The sequence below is a fragment of the Caloenas nicobarica genome, chromosome 2 (assembly GCF_036013445.1).
Source record: "Caloenas nicobarica isolate bCalNic1 chromosome 2, bCalNic1.hap1, whole genome shotgun sequence".
NCBI lineage: Eukaryota > Metazoa > Chordata > Aves > Columbiformes > Columbidae > Caloenas > Caloenas nicobarica.
In genome coordinates, this window is record NC_088246.1 from 123416415 (window position 1) to 123436258 (window position 19844).

General features: G+C 36.4%; 1 protein-coding gene across 3 annotated transcripts in view; it reads right to left on the reverse strand.

Annotated features, from left to right (window-relative positions):
• The window catches only part of RB1CC1 (RB1 inducible coiled-coil 1), an 84033-nt gene that overhangs the window by 17480 nt on the left and 46709 nt on the right, over positions 1 to 19844 (reverse strand). For all 3 annotated transcript variants that reach the window (XM_065628210.1, XM_065628209.1, XM_065628211.1), the window contains 6 exons: positions 18022 to 18208; positions 17856 to 17937; positions 16886 to 16947; positions 15741 to 15844; positions 13114 to 13240; positions 4214 to 6129 (listed from right to left, as the gene is read on the reverse strand). In XM_065628210.1, coding sequence (XP_065484282.1) covers positions 4214 to 6129; positions 13114 to 13240; positions 15741 to 15844; positions 16886 to 16947; positions 17856 to 17937; positions 18022 to 18208 — 2478 coding nt within the window. The remainder of the gene's footprint in view (positions 1 to 4213; positions 6130 to 13113; positions 13241 to 15740; positions 15845 to 16885; positions 16948 to 17855; positions 17938 to 18021; positions 18209 to 19844) is intronic.

Here is a 19844-nt window from a genome sequence, read left to right on the forward strand (position 1 = left end):
TCCTCTACAACAGAATTGTACTTAATACAAAGAAAATCTCCCAAATCTAACTCTTCCTCTCCATACACGTGTCAATGGTTTTCTCTCATCAGAGCAGCATGGAGGCAAGATCTCCTGATATTAGGTAGGCTGCACTGAAAGCAAAACATCATGTCCTAATATAGTAACATCCAAAAGCAGAACTCCTAGTGCTAAGAATGCTCCAAGAACTCTGCTTGCTCCATAATGCAAAGCTTCTCTGTTAGGACTAAGGGCCACAGAACCTCAGAGACACCAGAAAGATTCAGCATGGAGAATATGAAAGAAAACTGAATTGCAGAGGAGGCAGGGAACCTAAAATTCTGATCGCTGCATACTGAATGGGAGTTTGGGCATCCATGAAATGACCAGTTCCAGCTACTTGTACAGAGTCTTTGCTTCACCATACGATCCAGCACATACCTACCTCTGTTTCTGGCATCAATTCTCCCTATCAAGTTAAGAAAACACAGGATAAGTTTGTCTGAGAAACGTGAAGAGGAGGTATGCCTGCACCTTACAAGTAACAAAAATTCACCCTTATTATTGCAGGTTATCTAAACTCAAAGCTGTTAGCTGCACTAAACCAAAGCAGGTATCATCTCCCTCTCAGTCAGGCTGCCTGGACTACTGGCTGTTTGCAAATGACAGCCAAGTAAAGGATATTGTTATTCCACAAAGGGTGCTAGCACAGTGCCAGTTTATAAACCTCATCACTCTATCAGTTTATCAGGTTTACACATTTAATCTGCAAAGGTCTCAGCAACTATGGCAATAGTGACAATACCTAAATTTTTAGTGCTTTCAAGATACCAAAAGCATATTTCTTCAGAGATTTGGGCTCCTTTGCAAGTAAACACTGTACTGCTCAAAGATGACAAAGGATGTATCTAGCAATATTGTGGTTTAACCCCAGCTGGCAACTAAGCACCACACAGCCGCTCACTCACTCCTCCCCCCGCCTGGTGGAATGCAGAGGAGAACTGGGGACAGGGGGAGCAAAACTCGTGGGTTGAAATAAAGACAGTTCAATAGGACAGCAAAGAAAGAGAAAATAACAGCAAAATTAACAATAGAATTTTAAAAAAAACCCCAAAACATAACTGATGCACAGCACAATTTCTCACCACCCGCTGATTGATGCCCATCCCTGAGCAGTGATCCCCTGGCTAAATTTTTCCCTAGTTTATATAGAGAGCATGACATCATATGGTATGGAATATCCCTTTGGCCAGTTTGAGTCGGCTGTCCTGGCTGTGCCCTCTCCCAGCCTCTTTTGCATCTCCAGCCTCCTGCTGAAAAGTCCTTGACTTGGTATAAACATTGCTTGGCAACAACCAAAAATCCTCATATTATCAACATTCTTCTCATACTAAATCCAAAACACAGCACTATCCCAGCTAGTAGGAAGAAAATTAACTCTATCCCATCCGAAACAGGACACGACACTACCACTGTTCTACCACATGGGCATATACTGAAGATACAAACTACCACGCAGTAGCTAAGCACTCAAAAAGCCCATAAGAATTTGTAAATAAATGAGCTTTGAAAGCCAACTGAAGTTCTCACGGTGGCAAAACAACTTTTGACATTCCAGAAACCAGATGTAAAATAAGCAGAGAACAAAGCAAGTCATGAGACACCCAAGCAAATATTTTTTTGTGCCACTGAGAAACCATTTTTGTGCTGGATTAAATTTCAATATATTTCTAAATTAAGCCTAGCTGCGAGACAGAGCACGTGCTCTACAGAGAAGCTTCACTACTGATGGTGGTCTGATAGAAGTGGCTGGAAAACACCAAGGCTGGCAGACACCAAACCTGCAATTCAGTTTTCAACAGAGTCAGGATTCCCATGCTATTTTCAACATTATTTAAAATGTTATAAATCTTTTAACTGAATAGCAAACTGCTTAACAACACAAGTAATTACAGAAATTGTATTTTTCAGTTAATCTTGGCTAGTACATACTACATACAACAGAAAGATTAAGTAGGAGAGTTACACATGCCTTGCAGTTCTATTACCTTTCCTAATCACGATGGCTTGAATGTCAGGCCCATCGTGACCAAAACATATTAATTTTCATATTTTGGTAATGCATGAGTCACAAACTTTTCTTTTTCACTTCTAAATATTTTTGTTAGTTTTCATATAAGTTCCAACATAATTTCTGATACCAGTGCAACACTCAGGTCAAATTAACAACTCATCTCCCCAGCTGTGCCTTCCAGACAGCTAATGTAGCATTGCTCTTGCAGAAAAGGACATTTACCTGACAAGTATATATGCACATACCAAATAGAAGTTGGTTTCTATCATTACAAGTTAACTGCTAAACAATTCAGTGAGGATAACAAGTCAACTTGAATTACTGACACAGTTTGAGTTTTTACGAACTCAAAAAACAAACAGCTAGACAGTGACTTTGAAATATTAAGATAGATTCACATAATGTATTTGCCCCGGACATAAACCACAGCACGTCTTCATTCCTAGAGAAAAAGGCTAACAGCAGATTAAAGCCTTAAGAGGCAATACATATTTTAACATCACACTGAATATTAAATTACTCTGCAAAACTCAGAACAAACTACTAACACTTCTTTAGACTGAAGCAGATAATATTTCTTTGAAATACATCACAATTTGTTTTATCCAGTTTGTATAAGAATATACACAGCTGTGCTCAGTTGTTCAAGTTAAATGTAGATGTTGGATTTCTAAAACGTTGTATGACATAGCTACATCTTTTTCCTGTTGAGTCAAGTTTTTAACACTTTTACAGTACATTAATACATATAAAAGGAAAATAATAGAGTTTTTTGTTCTCATTTCACCGTATTTCATTAAAAGAATATTTTGTTCAATTAAGAAGGGCAGTTCTTAATTTCATTATATCTCAATCTTAATTCAAAAAATGTAATATTATCTTGATGTATTTTTTCCATTCGCTGACATACAAAACACAGACACTGATACAACATCATGTAATGATGGATATTTTCACGTATCAAAATCCTGAGGTAGTGAGACTGAAGTCAGTAATTCAAATGAAGCAGATATTCAGATTTCCCTTGCACTGTGTAAGTGAATTGTGCACGTGTTGGACTCTCTGCATAATCTCCTCTCCTTCCTTTTTTTAAACATTTTTAACACTACATTGATACTGGAAACTTAAATGTATTCACGTTCTGCAGTACTCTTCTAGTTTTTAAACCCATTCTGTCCATTTTATTGGTCTTTTCCCAATTCACATACTTGGTATATTATAATACCTAGAAAAAACTGCTCAATTTAGTTATTGTGCAAACAAGATCTATCCGCTGAGTTTCTTCAACACTACAAGAACATAAATGACAAATTCTAGCATTTCGAAAGAGAATATTGTTTCTAAGCAGTAGCCACATAGAAAAACACTAGTATTTCCATTCCACGACATCATAATCTAGTCTGCTGACAGGCACTATGAACGAATAAGCAGGTAAGATATGAGAAGTCAGAAAGACTCATTCTAGGCATTTACGGCAAGGAAAAATAGATTTTTCTTTTTAAAGTGGAAAAGCACTGCAGAAATTAACAATGAAAAACAATGATAGGATGTTCCTTATAATGATGTTGCCCACATGTGTTTCATTATAAAGCTCAAACTGAAGACCTCAAAATACATAACTGTGGCAGCTGAAGTCAATGGAAGTCCAAGTGGCCAGTTGGTCACATATATTCCCACGGACATTTTCATGCCACCGTTAGCACCAATAAGAGTGTACAGCTAGCCAATAAAATAAAGTTTTCGGCCTAAAAGACAGCCACTGCATGCTCACACAGTGCTATTACCAGAGCAAAGGATCAGAAAGGAGAAACTAAGAGCATCAAAATTGGAATGTCAAGCAATGTGCTACTGTGGAAGCACTCCTTCAATGTAACACGACAAGACTGAAAAAAAAAATCTTCACTGCTATCTGGAAACAACATTGTATAAGATATCTTACAATCTTTGAGATTAATTACAGACACAGGAATATCACTACTGATAAGATGGAAGTAACTTGAAACTTGAATATAGAAACCAACCCAGATAAATGCTATTACAAATACATAGAAATTCTACTTACTGCATAGTGCATCATGATCATACCATATTAATTGCTTTTAAATACTAAGAAAACATAGCAACTTAATTTTACAGTACCTCCGATTTACTTGGATCTCAAGTTGTTGTATTTTTTCCAAAAGCCCTTTTTCAGCAGCTTCCCTCTGTAATTCAAACTCTTTATAAGCAGTTTGTACTGCATCCTCTTTCTCACAATTGAGCTTCTGAATGAGTAACTGCCTGTCTTGTTCTTGGTTAGATACTAACAGTTCTTTCTCTTCCTTAAGCTTATGGATAATAGCTTCATATTTTTCCTGCTGCTCACAGAGAGACAATTTTTCCATCTTTTCCTTTTCTAGGGCATTCGCTTCCAACTCTAACTTACTTTGTAGTTCTGTTATTTGCTCTGAAAGTCTTTTTTCTGTCTCAGAAGTTTTTTGATGAAGAAGTGTTACTTTATTTAGTTCAGTTCTAAGCAAATTTGTTTCTTCTTCATATCTGTCTACTAGCTCGGAAATGCACTGATCCTTCTCAGTGGTCATCAGAATCCTTAGTTCTGATAAGCCCATTTGATATTCATCGCTGTTAATTCGAATTTTATTGTTTAATTTATCTATCTCTTTTTTTAAGCTTTCAGTTTCCTTGTCAATCTGAGATTTTAAGGTCTCTTGTAGCTGGTTTCTGCTTTCTTCCAAAAGCAGCTTCATTTCATCAGTTTCTGCCTCTTTCAGGGCAAGTTCAACTTCTAATTTGCACCTCAAATCAGACAGATCTGAAACCTTGAGTTGTAACTCTTCTACTTGTTGTTGTTTTTCTTGCACAACTACTGTATGAGCTTCCTGCATTTGTTCAAGTGTATGCTGGTTCTCTTTTTTTAATTTATCTAAACAATCCTTGTGCTCAGCCAGCACCTTCTCAAATTCTTGTAAATGCCTGGCTTGTAGGTTGTTTTCCAGTTCTTTCAAATGGCTTTGCTCTAAACTCTCAAGTTCTGCTCTCAGGAGTTGTAGTTTTTCATTGTTTTCAACATGAAGTTTTTTCAAGTCTTCAAGTACTATCTCACGTGACTGTCTCAGTTCCTTAATTTCAGAATTTCGTGTCTCCATTTGGCATTCCAATTCAAGTAACTTCTGGTCTTTTTCATTCTGAAGGCAAACTACAGCTTCTTTCTCATTTTTCACCATGGCAAATTCATCATTCTTATTCTGAAGAACTTCCTCAAGGCCTAATAAGTCACCTTTTAACTTTTTAATCTTCTTTTGATTTTCTTCACCATCTTCCAATAATTTATTAATTTTAGTTTCATATTCACTTTTCAAAGACTGTAATTCTTTTTGATGTTTATCTTTTAGTGTTTTTTCAAGTGTAAGTTTTACCTTCTCAATAGCATTTACTATTTCTAACGAAGTGCATTTTAAAGAATTAGAAAAGTCACACTGTTCTCTTTGTACAAGTGTTCTAAAGTGGCAAAGATCTTCCTTTATACCTCTTAAATGTACCTTTGAGTCTTGGGCAATAACCCTACACTTCTCCATGCAAACACTGAGAGATGCATTTTCTACTGAGACGTTCTTTACACAAGTATTTGTATCTTGCATACGTCTACTGTCTATTGCATTGATAACTGAAGAATAAAGAGATTCCACCATCATTTCTGGACTTTGTGGATCACTTATTACATTAGGAGAGACTGGATTTTCTTCTATTACGAATTCATTTACCGCTGACATAAAGTCAGATTCTGGACTTTCTGCTAATGAATCCAAGTCTAACGATCCCTGCTTAAGAGCTTGCTCCAAGTTTGGATGCGCAATAGTTTCAAAATCAAATGTATGAGCATCAATGCTGTCTGGAGACAATTCTTCTAACGGAGCTGGGGGACACACAGGAGGACACAGGGGACCCTGAAGACTGAGTGATGGAGGAGTTCTTGAAGAGGTAGCAATTGTGGTTACTGTTGTACTTTCCATCCTTGGTGTGGTAGCAGATTGTGGCGATGCTTGACTATTTGAGGCCTATGAGTTATAAAATATGAAACAAACACTTTAAAAAGTGATAGGCAAAAGTGTTAATATTTTAAATTCATTAAAAATTACCAGGCAAAGTAAGAACTTAAAAAGTCAGCCTTATTATCCATAATTGTTCAAAATACATATGACTAAAATATGCATATAAAATTGCAGAAATTCAGAGATATTGTCAAGCAAGTTTCAGAAAAGCACCAAATGTTCGTTTATTCAAAAGTCCTACATAGATCACATAATTGTATTTGAAAGGGCTTAAATTAAAGTTTGTATGATACAAAAAAACGGAGTAACCAGTCAGAAACAGGCTGTGTTTTCTAACAGCTTAGTGATTTCAGTTTTCCTAATAATTTTGTTACAAAAATATTTTTATTTTATTGTTGCAAATTCTGCTATCAAAAATGAGTGTACTCCAGTCGCTATTAACATACTCAACTAAGAAGGTTTACAAAAAACTTTACTACAACAAAACCATTGTCTAGTAACAGACCAAAAACGTATGAAAATTGTTCTGCTTGGGAGAGTGTAGAAGTAGTACAGTATAATAAAGGCCATATTCTAATCAAAAGCAATATTCTGACTTTTCAAAATGCAAGACATCACAGCCTGAGTGGATTTTTTTTCTTGTCCATGCTGCTCCTAATTTTTGCCATTTTGCCTTTAAACCCTGGCTACCACCAAGCCTAATTCTGTAGCACCAGATCCCTCAATATTCAGCTGAAAAGCTAATGGTTAGAGTAATAATCCATAATCATTCATGAATAACAGTAGCTTGAAAACCAATACAAAGATTAAATAAAGCTTCTCCACCTTCACAGAACTGTTCCCAAGTATTCCTGATCAATTCCAGTGCTTTTGATTCTTGAAGGCCAAAAACTTACCTTCAAATCCATTTTCCAATTAATTGTGATAACATTTAAACCTCATTATCATCAGTTCTTGTTCATTACTGTATGAATTACTACACTATTACTACTGCCACTGAATATATACCTTAAGTGAATTCAGCTGAAGCTTGGTTTATCACATCTATAATAGTTGTAACTGCAGGCCAAACTACACACACTTATTTCTATGCATCTGAAGTTCAGTAAAGCACCACTTGAAGAGCTCTAAAAAGATAATCAACCTCAGTTAAGGACTTAAAGACTGTGGAAACTGACCTGCAACTTTCAAGCTTTTTGTATGTGACTAAACCTTAGTTTAATTTACATTATGATGTATCTACAAAATTACACTTCAGTTACAGATTTTCTTACCTTTGCTATTTATTTAATACATTTAACATAGTAAATTTACTGCTTGCAAGCAGTCCTCTTCCTTTACTATCTTCACATCTATCAGAACTAGGAACAAATGGTCAACCTGTAGTATCTTATGCTCTTAACTATTAAATACAACACAGAATATAAAAGCCCTAATGTGAACAATAATTTCATCTGAAGATTCTTAAAACAAAAATATAAACCTTAAGCTTCAGCAAGTGCAGAACACATCACAGTAGAAGCCAAAAAGCAATGTACAGCCTCAGTATCCTCCAAGGATGCATTCCTGAATAACTCTCAAGTATGACAAAGAAGCAATTTTTCCTAAGAAAATCACAGTGAAACACACATATTTAAAATCCTTAAGAAGAGTATCTGTGACACGTAGGATGAAAAGGCATGAACAGGATCATCAGGATCACAAACTGGAAGAGATGCTGAGTTTTTTTGCATCGATCAGTGTTCTGGAAGATCTCAGATGCATTGTCTGTGACATCGTAGCTCAAACATTACCATGCTTTTCCATCCTTCATCCTTGAAGGACTTGTCTGATCTTATTCATCTGAGGAATGTGATCATCTTGAAAAAAACCCGTTCCTAAAGACTCATGGGAATATTTGTAGTAAAAGATTCCTGTAAGATGATCAGTCTCAAAGTGCTGGAGATCTTTCAGAATGGCACTCTTCTCCAAAAAGCCGACACTGTCTCCAGTGATCCTGCTTGTGCCTCTTTTCCAAACCATCTACACTGTCTCTGTGCATTTAAATTGTGTGCCTGGCGTTCTTTAGTACTTCAGTTTTTATTGAAGAACTTTTGCTTGCCACTGAACTCAGCAACTTGACTGGTGCCAGTTAGTGGAGCTGTGCAATAAATGGTAAGGAAGAGAACTCCAAAAAAACTAGACAGAAGTGACAGGTATTGGACTGCTGACATATAAATAGCCGATTTTTTTTAATCTTTTACAAATGGCTGCTACCCAAAAAAGGATCCTATTCTTCTATGTACCATGTAAATGTTCTCTTAATGGAGATGTAGTGTGACTAACTGAACTCTGACCTGAGATATAGGAAGGACCTGTCTTTAGCTCTGACGCTTTATTTAGCAGAGCTGCATTTACACCTCACGTCCATTAGCCTTTGCATCTATATGAAAGTCAAGTAATGATTTTGAAATCCAATGATGAAAACCCATGGTAAAAAAATAAATGGTTCATTATATACAAAATATTGTCACTATCAAAAATGAACACAGGACACGAGACAAAAAAACTTCAAGGGAAATACTCCTTTTTTAAAGGTACTCTTGGTTCAGGTTTAAGCATTTCACCTGGGTTTAATTTCAGCTTGCTATTTGTCTAATAAAATTTAGAAAAATAAATGTTGAAGGATACTGTATATGCTGATACATGCGTGGACTCAAACCATATGCTTTAAGTGACAAACAGTTAGCATTGACAAAACAGAGCTTTAACAATAATAAAGTTAGCATCATGGATGTCAGTAAGCACATGCAAAAAAACAAAAAAAAACCAAACAAAAACCCCCAAACGAATAAAACCAAACCAAAACAATAACAAAACCCCAATAACAAACATTTCAAGGACTTCACACATTAGAAGGTTCTACAGAAAGCCACATGCAAAGGATAGTATCTACTTTTGGCACACCAGTAGAATCATCCTAGAAGCTAGAAACTAAGGATATAAAATGTAGAAGAAAAAAACCTCCAAACAAAACAATAAAAAACACACCACCTGTCACTATGTGGAGCAATACTCTACTGAGCTTGGTTTCTTTACGACCTGGGGCTGTAACAAATTCCATGCCTCTGCAGTGGCTGCTGTGAGCTGGGTCTTTAGCTAGAGTACCAGATTACTGGCTAACGAAGAGTTAACGTTCACATTTTGAGCAGCTGAAACTACATGGAATAATTTGTTTACTCTTGCCTATCTCCCTGAGAAGCTGGTGTGTGCCATCTAGTCTATTTACAATCTAAAGGCAGCAATGTGTGCATATGCCATGCACCATAGTTCCTCTGATGACAAAAGAAAAGGAGTGAAGAGCAAACAAGAAAAAAATAGAAAGCAGAGACAGAGATGCAGAGTTAATTTTTAAGTTCTCAGGTGTTGCTGGATTACATGTTCTAGTTTTGTTACTATGATAAATATAGGCAGAGAATGGGGCAATTCTTGAAAGGATTATAAACAACATTTGAATTTCAAACTCAGCTAAAACAAATGGTAAATTAATAATCCCATTTGAAAAGCCAGTTTCTCTTACAAGAGAAACTTAATAACAAAGGATTGCATATGTTAATTACCTACTAACTGTGGAAATGACACCTTAATCATCTTACCTGACTCCTACGGGCAGCTTAACTTTCTCCTGCACATTTTTAACCAAATCACTGATCTGCTTAAAATTTGTATTATAGAAATGCAAAGACACAGCGATATCTTTGGTGTGAGACCACTAAATTACAAAGAATAAGCAGAAAGCTTTAAAAGTGAAAACAGATTTCAGAGCAGTGACAAGTTAAGCAAAAATCAACAATGGTCTTTAACTACTCTGATGTAATACTAAAAAAAAGGAAATTAGATATCAGAGAAGTGTATCATCATTAACGTTCTATGAACTTGAAAGCTGAAATAGTAAGAGTTACAGCTTAAAAACAAATGCTACTAAAAACAAATGCTGTGCCTGTTGCAGTAGGATGAACTCCTGGTCCAGACAGAGCTAAACTGTGGCACTACCAACAAACCAGGGAAACTACCCCAGTCCAACTTAACCAGGCTTCTGCTGCCACTTATGTGGAAAGGGAGGTTGGGGTTGAACATGTCTCTTTGGGAGAAGACAAGAGCAACTGTGGCAGTCGCACACACCCTGACCTCAGGTGGTGCCAAAGTGCTGACAGTCACATCCTCCCCCACCCCCTGGCAGGGTGACTTCACCTCCCCCTGGCTGGGGCGACAGGAGGGAAGGGTGGGACCCTCAGTCGATTGACAGGGTCCTCAACAAAGGAGGTGCCCAGAGAAGCTGAAAAGCTTTTGGACCATGTCATAGTGACCACAGCCAGATCTGACCAAAGAGCTCCTTGGCGTGGTCTTCTCAGAGCAGCGGGACTGTGAACTGGAGCCCTCCCCTTACATTGGGATGCCATCTAAGGAGACTTCCCGGGATTGAGAGCACCTCGCCTCCTCGTTTGGTGAGTGTTTTTCCTTTCTGGATATAACTTTGAGTGAGCCCTTGTCCACCCATGGCAAGTGATTCTTCTCTACTGTGTACCCTTGAGTAAAAGAGGCCTCTAAGTTTGCTTTCTGTGAGTGAATGCACACACATTCTGGATCCTCATTATTCTTACGTGGTTGTGCAACAGTGATTTCCTCAACTGGTATCCGAACCTGTGTTTTATGTTGTTGGAGTGCTAAATAATTCGGATAAACCCCATTTCTAGTTGGTTTATTTGCTATACTTTTCTGGCTAGCATAAAGTCTGTTTGGAGCTTGTTGTCCACCTAAATTGACTTCTGGGGTACCCCCCGTGACAGCAACATTCTACTATATAGGCAACGCTCAATGCCTGCACAGTCATCACCAACTCTGCCCCAAACTGGGACAGCATCTTACAGTTCATCAACAGAATGTGTAGGTGCATGAAGCTGTAGGCATCTTAAAGACTAATATTAAATGTTTATTCATCCTTTTAATTGTATACTGTAAATTCCCAGCAATACTAAGGATAAGAAAACGTTTTCAAATTATTTCAGTAATTCTATGCAAAAAAAACCCCAAACATGGGCAAAAGTAGTATAATCTAAAAAACACTTCTAGACCAACTGTGGAACAAACCAACACAAAGACCAAGTAATAAGAAGAACACTGTTGTTGAGAAGGAAAAATCTGACAGATCTATTTGCTTCAATTCCAAAAAAGAGTTCAGATGAATCACCGAAATTACACACAGAGACGGGCATTTTTCAAGATGACATCATGAATGGCCCAGCTCTGTGCAATGCAATTTACTCTAAGGAAAGAGACAATTATCCAAATCTGTCTAAACACTTGACATTTCGGAGTCAGCCAAGAATCCACACTGGTCAAAGCCCAGTGAAAGAGAAGGGTGGGAAGAACAGATTCTCCTGATTTCGCAAACGTCTTTTTTGTGCAGACAGATATTGATAAAAATTTCTCAGATAACCAAGTCTGAACAAAAAAGAGCAAACTATCAAGACTCAAACAAAACCTTTCCCGTTTATTTTTCTACTATTATGCATATTTTGAATTAAAACTTACTCTTATTTTACATTCTTTTTTTGACATTGCAAGCCTTAGTGAAAAATTAATTCATTAAAACACCTGTCACATCCTGGTTTCCTATGAGATAAATTTCAGGATGTTCCAAGTTGGGGGTGGACTTCTGTATTTCAGAGCATGATCTATTAAAAGAGCATGTTCAGAAAATTGCCGGATTTCACAACATTGACACCATTTCTAGCCATTCCATTGGCTAATATAGTGGTCAGGCCCTAACACTCATTTGTAAAAAAAAAAAATTCTCCATAACGAGAGAAAAGAGCTAAGAAATTACATGAAAAAGGTGTGGCATTTATATTACAGAATAAATAAAAGCCCAGATCTCATATTTTACATAAATGGAAGACTTCCAGTAAATCTCTTCTTCAAGTCACAGAGGAATAAGAAGATAGAGGATTTCACGTCACCTGGTTTAATCAGGAATTTGCTAATTCAAAATTAAGCATGTCCATAACCTTGGCAGTTATAGAAGATACTTCTAGTCAGCAAAGTGCATACAAATACACTATAGATGATAACATGGAACCCCACAAAAACGACACCTTTTTTCTAAAGCAAAAACTGCTAAAGAAATCCAATTTGAAGCAGTCAACTTCACATAAAATTTTAAGCATTGCTGAATTCACCCAGAGTTTCACTGGGACAGGCTACAGTCAGATGCTAAAAGGACCTTGTTTGGCGTATTACAAAAGTTAGAAGCTGAATGCACAGAAGGAATCAAAAGTCATCGGCAGAAACAGTTTCTAGGGGAAAGAATCGCTTGACAGGCAGAGCAAAACTAGGAATGGATCTTTTTGCCATCTGTTCCTTCTATACTCAAAGAAAAAGACTGCACTTTTTTTTTTTCCTTCCCCAAAAAGCTGGACTGCAACAAAGGAGAAGGTGATAGATCAATATTCAGGCTAATGGGTACAACTAACTAAGGCCCTAAGTTGTTCTTAACTGCTTGTGCCAAAAGGAGTTGAGAAGCAATGCAAACATCTAGAAAAGTAACAACAACTTCATTAAATACATACAAAATTAACAGAAGCAAAATGCACACATTCTGCACGCAGAAGCCTGAGAACATGGCGGAAAACAGAAATATTAACAGAATAATTCTACTTCGACAATTTCTGTGGAATACAAGCATTTACTAAATGTTTGGAAGACATTCAATATCTTTTGACTGTTCTCTAGATACAACTTACTTTACTCATTGAGAGCTCAAAATTCTCAGAGTATTTACTAGAATGTGATCAGAAAGGAAACTAATATTATGCAGTTATGAGACCAACTAATTTTTACATCTGGAAAAACAGAGTTTCTTTTCCAAAGCGGTTGATAAAACAATTACGAAAATATTCTACTGTTTTGAATAGAATATTCTGTTTTCTTAGTAAAGAAAAACAAAAATACCTTTTGTTCATTCAGCAGGTCTGTAATGGTTTGTGACATTTCATCGAAACTCTGTGCTGCCTTTACCAGGTTATGTAGAGCACGTACATGCTGGTGAAGAGGTTCAAAGTCACAAAGTATGGGGACCCTTAAAAACAGTATAGGATTATTTCTTTTTCATATTGTTAATTAGATATTCAAATATGTTAAATTATTATGTGTATATTCCAACAAGACTAAGCTTCCCTCTGTATAAAGTTTGTACTTTCTGCATTTCATCCATTTTACATGGAAAATCCACAGACCACCTGGTATCTGTGTTTTAAATTAAGGACTTGAACGCTTTTAAGGAGTAGATAATGATAAACACAATGAATGGGAAGTAATATGTCAGTCTTTCCTTCCGAGGAAAATATTTACCAGTAGTACCTAGAGTTCCAATAACAGTAACAGAAGAGAATTGATAGTGATTAGATCAGTAATTGAAGCACTTATGTTTGCAAATGACTCTATTCTTCCCTCCAGTTGGATACTCTCCAATCCAGCTCTTCCTTTGAAGTAGCTATTAATTCTCTACTGTTTTATTGTAATGATAGGTAACCTAAATTAAAAGATTGATTAATGTGTCACGATCACATTTGCAAGTGTTGCAAGATAAGCTTTCGCTTGCAAGTTTTCTACAGCTCTGAAAAGAAACATTTATTTTTTTTCTTGAGAGTCCATATATCCAGAATTTTTAATTTGTTGAGAAATAGCTCCACTGAAACCACGAAGCAGGAGTTCATTTAGACGAACAGTATAATAAAAGCAGATTACACTTCAATGTATTTTACATTCTCTATTCAATATATAGGGCAAGTGGTATCTAGTGTATTTTTGCAAAATTAAGATTTCAATAATTGCTAAAACATATATCAGAAGACTGAAGCACTGTAAGTAAATAAAGCATCATTTTAATTATACAGCTCGGGGGTGCAGTGCTGACAGAAAAGGACTTTGTGCTGGGTCTCAGTTTGCCTATTTCTTGCTCTTTAGATGTTAAACAAAAATACCAAAGAAAGTACTGCTCTGAAGTTTCTTCTGAAGCTCAGTGTCTACCAAGGTGTGTGACAGCTTTGCACACTCAAGTTGCAAATCCACCACTATCATCAATATTTCCACCAAATGTAATCCTGAGCTCAGAAACCAGGAGGAATGTGACATAATCCCACCTCTATCGCCATCAAGTGGAAAGCTATGTCACTACAATTCAGAGGAAATAAACCAGTTTTGTTAGTGATTCTAACAATAGTAAGGCAAAATTCTTCCTGAACTCAGTCCAAAATTCCCAGGAAGACTAAAATTCTCACACACTCAAAAATCAGGCAGACATCAACAATGTGATACTATAGCTGGCACCTTTTTCCTGCAGAATCACTGAGGAGCAAGTCTAAAGGCATAACAAGAGAAATTAAAAGGGTCCATCAGCTGTATCATAACCTATCACTGTCAAGCAGACTAAGCTCGCTATTCTTTTTTTTTTTTTTAATTCCAGCAGCAATACCACAAGGATGGTCACGAATTCTGAATCAAAAAGAATGCCAGTACGATATATAGGTGAAAAACGCAGTGAATTCAGCTCCTGCACTGTAAACCAATATCTAGGCTGATACTCTTGGTGAACCTGACAGATGACAGCAGAGCATCCTCCTTTTGGATTTATCTTATCATGCTTTGTGGGACTGTGGTCTTGGGGCTAAAAAAATGTAACTTCAGCAAATCTCTAACGGCAGATCTCTTGTAGGAGAAGGATGATGGATACATGCAGCATCTGACTGTGGTCATACTGATGGACAGATCTCCTCCTAGACAGAACCTTACACAGAACTTTCTACTGCCTATTTCTTGCCCATTATCTTGGCTGGCATTCCTTTATCTGCTACAGGTTTAAGACATAGGAGTTTGAAAGCTCACTCTAACAGTCAGCTTTTGCAGAAAGACATCTCCAAGGTTTAGATAAGAAACTAATCCTGTCAAGTTGCCTGTGAGATAAAGTAGTAGCTTTCCTAACTATATTTGCATGTCTGCCTCACTGTTGGGAGATAAGAAACATGGAAATAGAGCTTCTGCTCAAAATGATGGATTTCCATAGACAGTAGACGCACTTCAGAGAATATAATTTTTAGTAGAATTGGTCTGTCAGAGAAAAAGTGATAACTGAATACAGGAGATGTCTATAATCTCAGGCTGGGCTGAAGAAATTTACTCTATTTCCTTCAGAATACCACTTAACAAAGAGCAAATTAAAAAAAAAAAATCAATCTAATTCTGATCTGAAAAAACATAAAATTATGAGTTTATTTCAGTTTAAAACTGACAACAATATTTTTTTGTCTTTTAGCTATGAGGCGGCTCAGAGGAACATCCAACATCCTTTACATCTCAATATAGAATACGTGTGCTCAAATCATTCGAGCTTGAGTACGTGAAGCATATAGATAATATGTACCTGCATTAAGTCAGTGAAGACCATTCCTTAAGAATGATATCAGTTCAAAAAATATCCTTGTCTGTTCCTTAGAAAAAATGAACTGGGGGGCGGAACTGAAGGGGCTGAGTCCAGGGTGAAGCTGTTTTCATAACATACGAAGTTTTAAAAGGTGGTTTACCTGAGTAGCGGCTGTACTTCTGAAGGACAAAAAGACTGCAAGAACTGCAAGTCACTTAATGAGATATCTGGAAGCTCACTGTCAAATCTGCGAGGTTTTCGTGTCTGTATTAAGAAGAAAATAATTTACACATTGTCATTAAGGTAAATAATACCAAGGTAACTCAGGAAGGATTAAAAAGAGTTTAATTACATGGAAAAGTTGCTGTTGAATTGATCTCTCAAAAGATTTCATAGTTTTTTTTAAAGGAATCATGTCTTGCCCCACCCTTCTAAGAAAAATAATTTATATTCATAGTCACTAACTCTATCCATAGCTCCTTGTGCAGCAATAAGAATAGAGTATTTCAGTTGGAAGGGACCTACAACTATCACCTAGTTCAACTTCCTCCCTACTACCAAGCTTCATAAACATTAAGGATATGTTTAAATAATTAAGGGATAAGAGATGGCACTAAAGCTTTATTTAATACAGCCAAGTATTAGTTCAGTTCAGTATTCAACACACTGAAATGAGTCGCATTCTTATTTTCCAAGTACCCTTTGACAAAAAAAGCTGCAGGGGAGAAGCTGAAAAAGTTAAATGAGGCCAAGTGAGATGGCAACGCTAGAATCAGGGAGAGTTATCTTACCTGAATTAAGCAAGCTGTATGAAATCAAAGTTAACAGGTAATGCTTGACTACAGCTAACTTTTTCACCCCTTCGTGTTATCAGCCCAAGAGATAAAAATGCTTTTCCACTCATGCAGTGATCACAGAAAAACGCAAAACCTTTTACTTGATTTTACCATACAATTAATTTTATGACTCTTGTACTCAAAAGGGAGGATTAGATGGCCGAATTATCCCTCCTGGCTTCTTTCTTCTGAACATTAATAGCAATTTTTTGTTAAATACTACATACTCCTTCTTAAAAAGGAGTATTGAGGTGACATTTCATTTCCCACCACACTCCAAGTTACGAACCAATATTATTATAATATAGGTCACTTGAAATAGCAAGGAACACTACCTCCCAGCTTTTTCATCTGTTTCAGAGTAATATGACAGGCATACAGCTTGCATGAATTAAGCTTAGGTTTTTAATTTAACAAAGTACTGTTTATAAAAATGAAATAAAACCCCCAAAATAAATTGAGTACATACACAAAAGGATGGAGGCCAGGAGTCAAGTCCTCTAAACAAACGATTCCTTAGAAAGGACTTCCCTGGGCAAAGATAAAATGGTTATTTAAAAGAAAGAAAAGCAACACACAAACAATGCCTCAAGAGAAAACAACTAAATTACTGCAGTTTAACAGCTGAACTAAAATTGAAAGTGTTACTAAATATGACATTTCTTGACCACATAAAAATTGCGAGTGACCACAGAACTTCACACGACACCCACCATCCAAGTAGAACTTCTCACTTCACTGAAGCCTCTTTTTGCCTAATGGTCACCCCTGCAAAAGCCTCAACTCCTTTTTCAAATTTTAACTGTAACCTTTCCAAAATATTGATAACGTTTTGCTCAGTTTTCTTATTCTAGCAGTTCATTCAGAACATAAAAGTTGCAGACAAAAAAAAAAAAAAACAGATTTCTTTTACCGGCACCTTTTTTTTTTTTTTTAAGAAAAAACTTCTTGAAGTATTTAGACACAAGTCTTCGTGGTTTGTTTTTGGGTTTTGTGGGGTTTTTTGGTGGTGGTGGTGGTGGTGGTGGTGGTGTTTTTTCTCTTTTCCTCCTGAAGTAATATAGAGGAAGTTGTAGCAATACCCAAATATTCAGGAATGGTTTTACAAGTGTTATTTAAAAAAACAGTAAAGCTCGCAGGGCATGTTCAAACAGAAATTGCATTCAAATGTAATAATTAGAAATCTTATTTTTTACAGGCATTAAACTAATTAGAACTTTCACAGTATTTTGGATAATCTATATGAAACGGTTCATTAATTTGATTAATAGAAAAATTAACAGAAAAATATTTTGTTCATAATAGGAACATTTGGCACACTGCATGCATTTCCTATTTAAAAAAGGACAGTTATGTGAACTACAACATAATGAAAGTACTTAAACTACAAAGACAGAAGTCATACTTAACCACAATTCTGATTTCACAGAAGTACTTACTGAACAGTTTACCAAAAGATTCCCTTTTTGCCTTTTCAGCTTCATACAGGTGTTTCCCATCTTTTATTAAAGCACCTGCCCACTGTGGAAGGGAAAATATGTAGTTAGCTGTTAGTTTATACACTGACACAAAGGGTTGGTTTTGAAGTCTTACTTACTTACTTACCTCCCTGTAGTGTTTTATGAACATTTTTCTCCTCACCACCTCTACAACAGCTAGACAGTACATTTGAGGAACAGTACTGAGCGCCTCTACAACCTTGACCCTTTCTAGGAGCTCTGTTACAAGACGAAGCAACGCTTGTAGTTTCTCTCCATCTTGGTCAGCATGAAGCATTACAAAACAACACCACCTACAAAAGTAGGTTACACTTTAGAAGATAACAACTTAGTCATCTTTTCTGCATTTATATTTCACTAAGATTAGCAACATGTCTGGATGAGCTGAACAACGACATCATTTTATATGGGACAACAACAGGCTATCTGGAAGTACCAAGCAATTTGGAATTCAGTAATCACTTTGTAGCTCCCTGTTAAGTTCTCACAGTAAGATATCCGCATCGGTGCTCAAAAAATGAACACTTACCGTCATTTGAGTTAAGGTATTGTTCTTCCCAAATAATGCTCTTAGCATACATAGCCTTAGGAAGAAAGATAACGTAACCTTCTCAACAGTACTTTGTTTATAAATCTTAAAAATACTTATAGAAAAGCATTAGCAGGAAACATTAAGGGTAGGGATACTGTCAGAGAAATAAGATGAAAAAACTATTTGAAAAGTTCACACCGGCTACTCATGCAACACAAATAACAACCCCCGTAATACACAAATTCTTACACTTTGTAACCACATCTTCAATTAACTTATTGATACAATCAATCCATTAATTTCAAACACAGCCACCAACATAAGTAAATCACAGGATAACTACTTAAAAGGTGATCGACTGGTGTGTTTGAGGGGAAACATTAAGTAACTTTGCCACCAGAGAAGGCATAAGGTGGAGGTATATACTGCAGGTAACAAAGAAAACAAATATTTTTATTGACAGAAGTGAAGTAAAAGTGAAACAACAAACACAAGTCAACATTAAGCAACTGGGAACATATACCAACAGAGAAAGACAAGAAATGCACTGTGGACTTTCTCATAGTAATGAGTAGTAAGAAATAAAAAGAGGGTACTATATGAAGCCAACACATGGCCAGTTCAAAACACAACATAATGGCAGAACTTGCAAAGAACAGGAGCTTATGGATTAAAAAAGAAGTTGGACATGGAAAAAACCCTGTCAGCAATTAAACACAGAAGAGTTGCTTCTAGATCAGACCATAATACTCTCCTCTAAGAATATTTACATCTAATTAACTTTATGTTCTTTTCTCATTATTAGATTCCCGTTATGCCACTATGGTAATTTGATACTAACTGCTACTGAAGACAAGCTAGAAGAATCTTTGGTTTGACCCGAAATACAGTGGGGTTTTTTTGGTTGGTCATTTTTTGGGGGGGGGAGGTGAAAATGGGGGGTGGGGGTTTTTTAAATTTTTTTTTAAATACTTCTATGCTTTATTCTTCTCTTCAGATCTATCCTTTTTGCATTCACTCTCCACACCTCACTAACTTATTCCATAGAAAGGGATGCAAGTCTTTTCCTCCAATAACTCATGAATTAAGTGCATACTACACAAATACTTTAGCACATAGGAAATGAAAGTGGTATCTATGGCAACCTAGGTTCTATGTACTATCCCTAAATACCTGTTACAGTGAAAAATGGTGCAAAAAAAGTCATCGTTTCATTGGGTTAAAAGCAGACGCATAAGCAAAGACAAACAAATTTACATTTCAATTTACCTAGCAGTAATTTATTTTACAAACACAACAGAATCTTTGTTGCTAGTGCTCTACTGATTCTGTTTTACTTCTTCCTACACCTTGCATCTGCCTTGTCTATACAAACTGCAGTCTCTTCAAGAAAAGAA